At 35.0% G+C, this 12,054-nt stretch overlaps 2 protein-coding genes across 2 annotated transcripts; both read left to right on the top strand.

The window, feature by feature from the left end:
* Positions 1-2,777: 2,777 nt before the first annotated feature.
* On the top strand, positions 2,778-7,596 carry LOC114412777 (protein NSP-INTERACTING KINASE 2-like). Its single transcript, XM_028376815.1, has 11 exons — positions 2,778-3,515; positions 3,612-3,744; positions 3,851-3,922; positions 4,014-4,157; positions 4,260-4,331; positions 4,433-4,492; positions 4,629-4,720; positions 5,022-5,171; positions 5,256-5,597; positions 6,030-6,409; positions 6,928-7,596. The coding sequence occupies exons 1-11, from the start codon at positions 3,416-3,418 to the stop codon at positions 7,246-7,248; spliced, it is 1,866 nt and encodes a 621-aa protein (XP_028232616.1). The 5' UTR covers positions 2,778-3,415; the 3' UTR covers positions 7,249-7,596.
* Positions 7,597-9,850: 2,254 nt separating this feature from the next.
* Positions 9,851-11,688, top strand: LOC114408899. Its single transcript, XM_028372140.1, has 3 exons — positions 9,851-10,070; positions 10,256-10,501; positions 11,456-11,688. The coding sequence occupies exons 1-3, from the start codon at positions 9,851-9,853 to the stop codon at positions 11,686-11,688; spliced, it is 699 nt and encodes a 232-aa protein (XP_028227941.1).
* The last annotated feature ends 366 nt before the right edge of the window (positions 11,689-12,054 follow it).

Raw genomic sequence — 12,054 nt, forward strand, 5'->3', positions numbered from 1 at the left:
CTTTAAGGAATCTTGTGCTGAATGACGTCGAGACACAATGCTTTGATAGGAATGTGACATTGGGGCATAAGTTTTTATATTAATTACATGATGTTAGTCTATTTTATTTTACCTCACTAATTTAACAAAATATTTTTGTAAATTTTGATAACCTTATTTTGAGCCGAATATATTTTTAATAAATTTTAATTGATAATAATGAAGTGAATGTGAATCTTTTATCTAAATAAATTTGTTTATCGAGATATATATATATATATATATATATATAGGTAGAGGATATCACATATAGCAATCACAATCCATAAACACAACTTCATTTCAAGCAAGGAATTGATGGGTGACCATCCTAAGAAGGATTAGGACAACCTCTAACACGATAATTGTAAAAAAAAAAAGAGCCTAACATGGCAACTCTAACAACATTCACATATTTGTGATGTGCCTTAGAATCAAAGTAGCTTAATTAACCCTCATGCAAGTCTTATTAGATTGTTGCTCACATTTGGTTTTTGATTTCTCTATGATTATTCACCTTATTATAATCTTTTTGATGAGCCTTTGATGATATTGGATCGGTCCAAGGAGCTGTTTAAGCGTCAAGTCGTATTAGTGTGGGGTCTCTAATGCACGTGCACCTAGGTGCTATAGTGAGGAGCCATGCCATGCAATCAAGTGGCCACTGATCCTGTTTCAGATGGAAACACCGGGACCCGTTTCACCTATAAAGGAAAAGGTGTTTGAACTTTGAACACTACTAGTCACCCCCTTTCACCAAAAAATGGAAAAGGAAACGTTGGTGGAGAAAAAGAGGCTTCACAGAAGTACTGCATAAAATGTTATTTTTGTTTCAATATTGAAAAAATTGAACGAATAACGATAAGATTTGTAAATTATAATTGTGGGTTTCATTTCTTTAACCACTCTAACTGTTTTTTTATTATTAGTAACAATTATATGTGTGAAATATTAATCAATTTTATTGTAATTAATTTCCGTTGGAAAATTTAATTGATGATTTTTAATAATATGTCTTCGCATACGTGTTTAGTTTTACAGTTGAAAATATCTGAATTAATTTTAAGCATGTTTGCTTTCGCATTTAGGTTGGATGGATCAATGGCCATCAAGTAGTTTATGGTCTTCTGTGTATTTGACGTGTTATACGTGGAGAGAGGGTTCATGCACACACATGATATGTTCTTCTGCATATTTGAGGTGTTAGACAATTTATGACATGAGTCATGTTAAACAATTCGTTTTAAACACGCACTTTGTTTATACTCAAACATGATTTTATTTTTAGTATAGATACAAATATTTAGTTATTGATAGAAGTGATAAAATATAGCTTTTATCTTAAGTTGAAAATTTTCATCATGTTTTATGTCAAACTTACTTTCTGAATAAAAATATCTAAATAGAAGTCACTTTATTTCAAAATCAGCTTTTATCTAAATTTAATTTTTACAAAATCAACTTCAGTCATTTTTACTAACAAGCTTCTAAACAAACACATTAAAAAATAAAACAAAGAGTATTCTTTTTTACTTTAATTTTTTAGAACTTTTTTATAAAAATAATCTTGTGTTTTTGATTAATAAACTTATATTTTTTTCTTCACGAATCTATAAATTTTATACAAAAGTTACAAAATAAATTAAAGGGTTTAGAACTTATAAATGAAAATTACAAATTTAATAAAGTATATATATATATATATATATATATATATATATATATATATTGTTATTTCTGCCAGCAAATTACTAATAAACCATTATATTACACCGTTATTTAAGGTACACCTTACAGCTGGACAAATGATAATACATGGCTAGCTTTATTTTCTTCATAAAAATTGTATATACAAAAGTTAATTCTAGTTGTGAGTTTCAGCTAAGTTTAAAAAACATTATAAATAGAATCACTTCAGATTAAATAGAACTATGTGCACACGACTCTGACAGAAAACTTATTGTAGTTTGCATTACACTCCCATTTTTGATGAGTAAGATTTTGTGATTCTAATTTGATTCTTGAAATAATCCGAGTAGGAAAACAAATTTTATATTAACTGGATGTCAGTTCTTTAGCTTGGTGGGTTCTGCATGTCAGCTCTGATATGCAAACCAAAATTTGATGGAAAAAATTAAAAACAAAAAGTTCCTATTAAAACGGGAGTGAAATAGACATCACAAATCCTTTGTATTTCATATATGACACAGCAATGATGGTAAAAACTAAAGAAGCCCTCACACCTTGGCTTTGTTAGTTATGGGGGGCACTTTGGGAATTTCCTAGGGGGGTGAGGGGTGATAAATAATTCACAATAGTGTGAGAACAGCTTTTGCTTTTAAAAGTAGGCTGTTTTGGCTTGTTTATTAGAGGAACTGTCTAATGAATGTGATTATTTGGAGACAAAATGAGTGATTGAGAATCAATAAAGCATAGCTAACTAAGATTATTAATATGACCAAAGAAAAATGGAAAGTAAAACAGTGAGAGAAAATGGAAGACATAATTGACACAAAAAAGATCTCTCACACAAGGAGAGAGGAGCCATTGCATCACCAATCTCAACCTCAATCCCTTGGGATTCTAACTTTTTCTCTCATAATAATTGAATAAAACGAAAGAAAGTGGAGTTCGGTACTTAAAAGATAATGAATGGCACACCTCAGGGACAGGGAATGTTTTTGGATTCTTAATATTTATTTTTCTTCTACAAGACACTGAGAGAGGTTAACAAATCATAGTGATCCGCTTTGTGTTATTTCTCTCTCACTCTCTCATAGTTGATGGCAGCTAAACTAAATGCCCCACTTAGTTAATTTTTCTGATTAAGGTCCATTGAGCCAAACTTTCACAGTGCTTCACACTCTTACTTTTTTTTTCTTTTATTATTATATTTGAAGAAATAGAATAAGTGAATAACACTACTGCTCTTTCGACCAATGCATGATCGATGGAATTTTCTTTTTCAATCATCTTTTGCATTTATCTAGAAAAGAGGCTAATGGAGGAGTGCCTCATGGCTATTTTATATTATATATTCTTTGCCTTTGCTTTCGTTGTTGAACCATCAGCAGGCATGCTGGTTCTCTTTTAAGTCTTTTTTTTACCATTGGCTCTGATTCAACAAGTCTGACACAAGGGTGGGAGTGAGTGCAATTTCTGGCTTCAAAGCAGGTGGGAAATGGTACTGTTGGAGGACTTGGTTGATGAGGTTCCTCTTGTGATGTAAAAAAAAATATGACATGTAACAAAAACAAACCAAGTTGGATTTGGTGGTGCTAGTTGAATCATTCAAATTAAACCTGCTCCTTACTTGCCTCCTCCTAAAGATACAACTTGATTCACTTTTGTTGTGGGAATAACTAATTAATAAGCTTCTGGTGATCCTTCAAACCCAATGGAGAGAAGAAGGGACGTTGCTCTCTTTTGTTTAGCTTTGTTCTTCTTGTGGACTTCAGTGGCTGCTTTGCTTTCTCCTAAAGGTGTCAACTATGAAGGTGATTTGACTAGGAGTGCTTCCCTTGTTTCTTAGAGCACATAATAATTGTAAGGTCGCTCACTAATCCTAATAAATATGCTTGTTTTACATGCAGTTCAAGCACTTATGGGCATTAGGAACTCTCTGGCGGATCCTCATTCTGTCTTAAATAACTGGGATCCTGATGCTGTGGATCCTTGCAACTGGGCTATGGTCACTTGCTCTTCTGATCATTTTGTGATTGCCCTGTAAGTCAAACTGGAATAAACCAAAATCCATAACAAGAAATATTCAATTTCACTGTTTTTCTTCTTAAGATTCCACTTCTTATTTCATCACTTTTCATCTTTTCAGTGGGATTCCAAGCCAAAATATATCTGGCACTCTCTCACCAAGCATAGGAAACTTAACAAACCTCCAAACTGTGTGAGTAACATGCTTTGTATGGTAAAAAGAAAGAATTGGACTATTGGAGTAAGTTTTTGTCAAGAATATTACCTTACAAGGCATTTTGCAGGCTTCTGCAGGATAATAATATAACAGGACCAATCCCTTCTGAGATTGGAAGGCTCCAAAAGCTTCAAACTCTTGATCTTTCTGACAATTTCTTCACTGGTCAACTTCCAGATTCTCTTTCCCACATGAAGGGTCTCCATTATTTGTAAGTTCAAGAATGCTACACATTCTTTCATAGGCTTTATAGAAAAACGTGTGTTAATTCCCTATCAAGAAATATGATGATAGGAATTTGAATTTCAATCAGGCGGCTAAACAATAACAGTCTCACTGGACCAATTCCTTCCTCTTTGGCTAACATGACTCAGCTTGCCTTTCTGTAAGTCTCTTCTAGCCTTTTATTATGGACTTATTAATTTCTTCGTCCTCTGTTAATTTGATTTCTGATCAATAATTTGTCTACTTCTGAATTTTGCTTAGGGATATCTCTTATAATAACTTGAGTGAACCTGTACCAAGAATAAATGCAAAAACATTCAAGTAAGGTGTTTGGTCTTAATTTTATTAGTTTTTCTCATTCAATATTTTCTCTGTTTTCCTCAAGTGAGTTAAAAAATATAAATTCTGTTTACATGTTATTAAGTAATTGCATGTTTTTTTCCTTCTCTTGAAACAGTATTGTAGGCAATCCTCAGATATGTGTCACGGGAGTTGAGAAGAACTGCTCCAGAACAACATCAATTCCTTCTGCTCCGAATAATTCTCAAGGTATTCATAGTTCTTGCATGTTGTGGATTTGCTTATGCTTTTCCACCCTCATGATGTGGCATCTAAAGTTTTTCTTCTTATCTGTCATAAGTGGACTTAGTCTAAAACTCTAGTCCAAAACTACTGTTTTGGGGTGCAAAATCATTTCACAAACAAAGAACTGTTGAAAACTATTAATTTCTAAGTTGCTTAACATGTTTATAATCATTTCTTCCATCATTCTTCACCACTGTATTTATTTTTTCTTTTGCATGCAAATTACCTTCATACCCTAAGATAGTTTACTGAATTGCTTTCCAAGATTCACAATCCACCAAAAGACCGAAGAGTCACAAAGTTGCCTTGGCGTTTGCTTCAAGCTTAAGCTGCATATGCTTACTAATTCTGGGACTTGGCTTCCTCATCTGGTGGAGACAAAGATATAACAAGCAAATATTCTTTGTTGTTAATGGTTAGTGGATCATAAACATAGACCAACTTGGTAGGCATATCATGATTTATTCTTCTATTTTTAACTCAACTTTTCTTCTTTCAGAACAACACCGTGAAGAGGTTTGCCTTGGAAACCTCAAGAAGTTTCACTTCAGAGAACTTCAGCTTGCTACAAATAACTTCAGCAGCAAGAACTTGATTGGCAAAGGTGGATTTGGAAATGTCTACAAAGGGTATCTCCAAGATGGTACAGTTATAGCAGTAAAAAGGCTTAAAGATGGTAATGCCATTGGAGGTGAGATCCAATTCCAGACTGAAGTTGAGATGATCAGCTTAGCCGTCCATCGGAATCTTCTTCGCCTGTATGGATTCTGCATGACAGCTACAGAGAGGCTCTTGGTTTATCCCTACATGTCAAATGGCAGTGTTGCTTCCCGTCTAAAAGGTAATGTCTATTCTGTACAGCTAGATACCAGTTACTATATATATAGAGTTTAACACACAATTTGGTTATTTAAAATGGTAACTTGTGTTACTTTAATATTTTAAAGTGTATGTTTTTTACAAATTGATCCAAAGAGTTTACTTGCTATGAAGTTAGTTGTGAACTAAACAATTTTATCTCTCAGAGGGCTAATTTATCTAAAAATCTTTCAGGGACCAAAAACAGTCACTTTCTAGGACCAAATTGCATGTTAGCTTGTATATGTATCCATCTTGGGTCTGCTGTCATACACATGAAACTTTTTAATACACATCCCAAACTTGGATGCTCTTCCAATTTCCATAAAACCTAAGTAAAATAAATTTTTTGAGTTTCCCAATATAGCCTTTAGTTTATGAAGTAGGAGTATTCATTTATCTTTTGATGATACAGCCAAGCCAGCTTTGGACTGGCCAACAAGGAAAAGAATAGCTTTAGGAGCTGGAAGAGGCTTGCTATATTTGCACGAACAGTGTGATCCAAAGATTATTCATAGGGATGTGAAGGCAGCAAATATCTTGCTTGATGATTATTGTGAGGCTGTGGTGGGAGATTTTGGGTTGGCAAAGCTATTAGACCACAGGGATTCACATGTGACAACAGCAGTGAGAGGTACTGTGGGGCACATAGCCCCTGAGTATCTCTCTACAGGCCAATCTTCTGAGAAAACAGATGTGTTTGGGTTTGGAATTCTTCTTCTTGAACTGATATCTGGCCAAAGAGCTCTTGAGTTTGGGAAAGCAGCAAACCAGAAAGGAGCCATGCTAGACTGGGTGAGCCAACCAGAATTGGTTTCTTTATCATTTATTTATTGTTTAACATGTTTGATAGTCCTTGAAAATATGGTGATTTGGTTTTAGTTTAGGCAAATTTCTTTTGTTGGTTTTGATCCTTACAAATTTTAAAAGTTTTAAGAACAACCCTTACCACCATTTATTGATGATGTGACATGAATCTAAATATATATGGTAGTAGTCATTTAATATATATATATATATATATATAATATAATATAATATATCGTAGGACTATAATTAACAAAAAAAAAGTTTTTGATGTAATAAAACAAAAGTTTCTCATATTACATGAATTAAAAGCATATTTAAACCTTTAATTGTCTATTTCAATTGCTTGCTTAATGAATGAAAAAAATTCACAGATAAACTTCTCGAAGTAAGTTTTTTTTTTTCTCTTAAAAAAAAATCTTATTTCAGTAAATTTCGCTATCAAGCTTATAAATAAGCTATCATGTGATGTGTCTTAAATTTATTCAACTTCACTGTACTCGCAGGTGAAGAAAATCCATCAAGAGAAGAAAATTGACTTGTTGGTTGACAAGGACCTGAAAAACAACTATGATAGGATTGAGCTTGATGAAATAGTTCAAGTGGCTCTTCTATGTACTCAATACCTTCCAAGCTACAGACCAAAGATGTCTGAAGTGGTTAGGATGCTTGAAGGAGATGGTCTTGCAGAGAAATGGGAGGCCTCACAGAGAGCTGAATCCACAAGAAGTAGAGGCAATGAACTCTCATCTTCAGAGCGCTACTCTGATCTCACTGATGACTCTTCATTACTAGCCCAAGCAATGGAACTTTCTGGACCAAGATGATTCACAAAGTCACTGTGACACTGAAGTTGGTGAAGAGTTAAAGAAAGTGGAAGTTTCTTCAAATGCAAGTGCCTGAGTTGCAGCGGACTTGATGTAACATTAGTAGCATCTCAAAGAGTGATGCTAGTTTCTGACTGTACAGAATCTGATTGGAGACATTGACGTATAGATTGAGTGTTATGTGTTGTTCTTAATAGATGGGGCGAAGATTTTTGTGGGAAATGTCCTTCTGGCTCCTTCAAGATGTTTGAAGAATAACGTTCATATAAATAGGTTGTACTTAAACTGTCAATAATAGTATTTTGGGATTTGGGATTTGAGATTTTTCACCTATTACTCATTGCTTAATTTGCTTCTGTTTTCTGTGTTAGATTCTAACAGATTTTCGGTGCATGGTAAGGCATAGTGGCTATTGTGTAACATACACTAGAAAGATGGTTTCAAATGGTGACAGACACCAAGGTGTTATCGTATTAGTTAACATTGTAAATTTTTTTATACCGACAAAATGTCAAAATTAAACTATTAGTGTAAACTAAAAAATGACCATAACATGAATAGCAATGATCGGGAGGCTCCAAAAGCTCCAAAAGAACATATATATCAAAATATAACTCTTAGTTTGCAGACCTCAGTTTTTGCCCCCCTGACCCGTAAGTTCTATTTGTTCTTGCAGCCTCCACAATTCAACAGATTTATCTTGTATATGACTAACCAACCCCGCCCACATACTATTACCCTCTTCCTTTTTTTTTTTTTATCTGTCATCCAATTCAACAGATTTAAGCCACTAATTCAACCAGATTACCTCGTGTATCAGTAACCAAAAAAAGCAACAACCTAATAACCTTTTTTCTATTCTGTCTCTGTCAGCAAGCATACTCCACAGCCACATTGCCTTTCAAGATTCCTTTTTCCATCTATTTGTTTTTGCTTCCCAGATTCATTTATTTCCTCCTGTTTATACTTTATACTTCCTCGTTGGAATATTTATCTTCACAGCCATTTTAAAGAGAGTGCTGGCTGAATTGTCCACATATATAAGGAAGCGAGAGGCTTACAACTTACCTCAATTATGAACTGGGATTTGTTCTTGTATTTACTGTAAGTAATTTGGCATGCTGCACTAGTTCCATAAATCTATAAAATCTTATTAAACATGAGGGGAGTTCCATAAAATTACTCATAGTATTGATAGTATTGATTGACAGAATTTATAGGAAACAAAAGTATGGAAACTAGGAGAATGAAAGGCTAACAAAAACAACCCTAAACTAACCAAGTAAGAAGAAAAACAAGTAAGTGCACACAAACTGGTACTACTAGAATGAAAGCTTAACAAAACCCAGCACTAAGCTAATTAAGTAACTAATAAGAGAACTTGATCACAATTTTTTCGACCGACGGTTTTGTATTTCCCTTTCCTTGTGTGCCTCCTAGGTCTTCTTCAACTCCTCTTCTTCTCTCCTTGGCAGAGACTCCCACTCCTCCTCTTCACGCCGCTCCCATTGCCCTTTAGAAGTATTCCAACAATATTTAGAAGAACTCCAAGCATATTTGGGTGCAGGTTGTTGTTGTTGTTGCTGTTGAGCGTGAAGAACACACAAATACATACATATGAGAAAACATGGATAAAAGATTCAAAACAAGACTTGGCAGGTCTCCTAAATATCAGGTTGAGTTTAGTGAGAACGGAGGGAGAGGGAGAAACTGTTGAATGATATAAACTTGATTTAGCCCATTAATCAAGTGTTAGGCCCACTAAGTTTGTGCTACTACTCTAAAGAAAATTCTAAAGAAGTGTAGAAATAAGCAGAAGAAATATTTAATTAGAAGAAGTGTGTAGAACTAAGTAGTTGGAAGAAGTTTGTAGAACTCTCTCTTGAAGTGTGTGGGATCTTTCTTGATGTATCTAGAACTCTCCCTTGAAGCCTATAAAAAGGGGAGAGGTTGTCATTTGTAAAGTATCCAACGAAGCCAAAACAAAAGCATTTCTCAAGTAATAAAAACTAGTCTTCTTTCAAATATTCTCTCCTCCTCCATTTCTCTCAAATACTTCCTATAACCTTCTCCTTTCCAACAAAGTGGTATCAGAGCTTAGGTTTTGATAAGAAATTCCTCTATAGTTACGGCAAGTAGTGGAACGACATCCTTCTAGGTTCCACTTCAAAAGGGAAGCATCAATGACATTTAGAGCATCAAAATGAAGGCCCTTCTTGGAGCACATGATGTTTGGGAAATGGTTGAAAAAGGCTATAAGGAGCCGCAAGATGAGACTTCATTATCCCAAGCACAAAAGGGACTTTAAAGGATTCAAGAAAGAGAGACAAGAAAGCTCTCTTCTTCATCTTTCAAGCATTAGATGATGATGCGCTCGAGAAGATTTCTGATGCAACATTCGCTAAGGAGGCATGAGATAAGCTTCAAACCTCTCACAAAGGAGAAGACAAAGTAAATAAGGTGTGTCTCCAAACTCTTAAGAGGTGAGTTTGAATCCTTACATATGAAAGAGTCGGAGTCCATTTCTGATTATTTTTCAAGAATTCCCGTAGTTTCAAATCAACTAGAAAGAAATGGTGAGAAGTTAAAAGATGTAAGAATTATGGAGAAGATACTATGCTCGTTAGATCCCAAATTTGTGCACATTGTTGTGACAATCAAGGAAACCAAAGATTTAGAAACTATGATGATAGAAAAACTTCAAGGATCACTGCAAGCTTATGAGGAGAAGCATAAGAAGAAGCAAAAGATCACTGAGAAAATCTTCAAGATGCAACTAAAGGAGAAGGAAGAAAGTCGAGGAAATGAGAGAAGTCAACGAGGTGGAGGTCGCGGCTGAGGATAGGTAGGACGTGGAAACAGTGGACGAGGTTAAATTTCATCAACAACAGTTATGAGAAAGGAAAAAGCTCAACAAGAGAATATGGATGAGGCTATACAAGCACAAGGTATGATAAATCTCAAACTTGATGCTACAATTGTGAAAAGATTGTCCACTATGCTTTAGAATGTAGATTCTCCAAGAATAAAGTTGAGGAGGTGACTAACTATGTGGAGCAAAAAGACAAGAAGTTTGAAATAGTGCTCCTAGCACGTAGAGGTAATGAAGGTACCCAAGAAAACACATGGTACCTTGACACTGGTGCAAGCAACCATATGTGCGGAAAAAGAAGCATGTTTGTGGATCTTGATGAATCAGTAAGTGGAAATGTCTCATTTGGTGATAATTCTAAGACTCATGCAAAAGGAAAAGGTAAGATAGAAGACATGAATTCATATCAAATGTCTACTACGTCCCAAATATGAAGAACAATATTTTGAGTTTGGGACAATTACTCAAAAAAGGCTATGATATTCACATGAAAGATTTCAGTCTTTCCATCAGAGATGGGAGAAAAAATCTAATCACCAAGCTACCAATGTCAAGAAATAGGATGTTCTAGTTGAATATCCAAAACGATGTTGCAAAATATCTTAAAGCTTGCTACATTGATGCATCTTGGCTACGGAATCTTCGATTTGGGCACTTAAATTTTGGAGGCTTAAGTTTGCTATCAAAGGAGAAGATGGTAAGAGGACTACCCTATATTAATCACCCTGATCAACTCTGTTAAGGATGTTTACTTGGCAAGAAATTTAGAATGATTTTTCCAAAGGAGTCAAACTCAAGAGCTAAGAAGCCACCCGAGCTAATACATGTTAACGTCTGTGGGCCAATCAAGCCCCAAGCTCACTACGTAAAAATAAATATTTCCTCTTTTTCATTGATTATTTTTCAAGAAAAACATGGGTCTATTTCTTAAAGCAAAAATCATAAGTCTTTTCCACCTTCAAGAAGTTCAAAGCTGCAGTAGAAAAAGAAAGTGGTTGAGAGATCAAAGCCATAAGGACTGATCGAGGAGGAGAATTCACTTGCAAAAAGTTTCAAGAGTTTTGTGAAGAGAATGGAATTAGACGTCCCCTGACAGTTCTAAGATCCCCCAATAGAATAGTGTGGCAGAAAGATAAAATAGAACGATCCTTGATATGGCTTGAAGCATGCTCAAAAGCAAGAAACTGCCAAAAGAATTTTAGGCAAAAGCTTTGGCATTTAGAGTTTATCTGTCCAATCAATCTACAACAAGAGGTGTATGGAGAAAGACACCACAAGAAGCATGGAGTGGAAGAAAGCCTGGTATCTCTCACTTGAGGGTCTTTGGGAGTATAGCTTATGTTCATGTCCCAGACGAGAGAAGAGAAAAACTTGATGACAAGAGTGAGAGATTCATCTTCATCGGTTATGATTCAATTTCAAAAGGGTACAAGTTGTACAACCCAAACAACAAGAAGATGGTAATTAGTCGAGATGTTGTGTTTGACGAAGAAGAACAATGGGACTTTGAGACTCATGAAAAGGAATACTACTTCTTTCCTCCACTTGAGGAAGAGAAGACACCTTAACATGTTCAATAAGAGCTCACCCCATCAACATCAACCACTCATGAAGACACTTTGTCATCTCCTGAGAGTGAAAGGGTTGTGTCATGCACAAGAACCCTCCAAGATCTTTATGATTGAACTGAGAGATTGGATAATATCACACTATTTTGTCTCTTTGCAGATTATGAACTAGTGGACTTTGAAGAAGTTGCGCAATATAAAAGATAGAGACATGAAATGGACGAAGAAATTAGATCCATCGAGAAGAACGACACATGGGAACTCGTCTCCTTTCAAAAAGGGTAAAAGGCTATTGGTGTCAAGTGGTTGTACAAAACAAAGAAGAATGCCAAGGGAGAAATTGAAAGATTCAAGGTAAGGCTAGTT

The sequence above is a fragment of the Glycine soja genome, chromosome 1 (assembly GCF_004193775.1).
Source record: "Glycine soja cultivar W05 chromosome 1, ASM419377v2, whole genome shotgun sequence".
NCBI lineage: Eukaryota > Viridiplantae > Streptophyta > Magnoliopsida > Fabales > Fabaceae > Glycine > Glycine soja.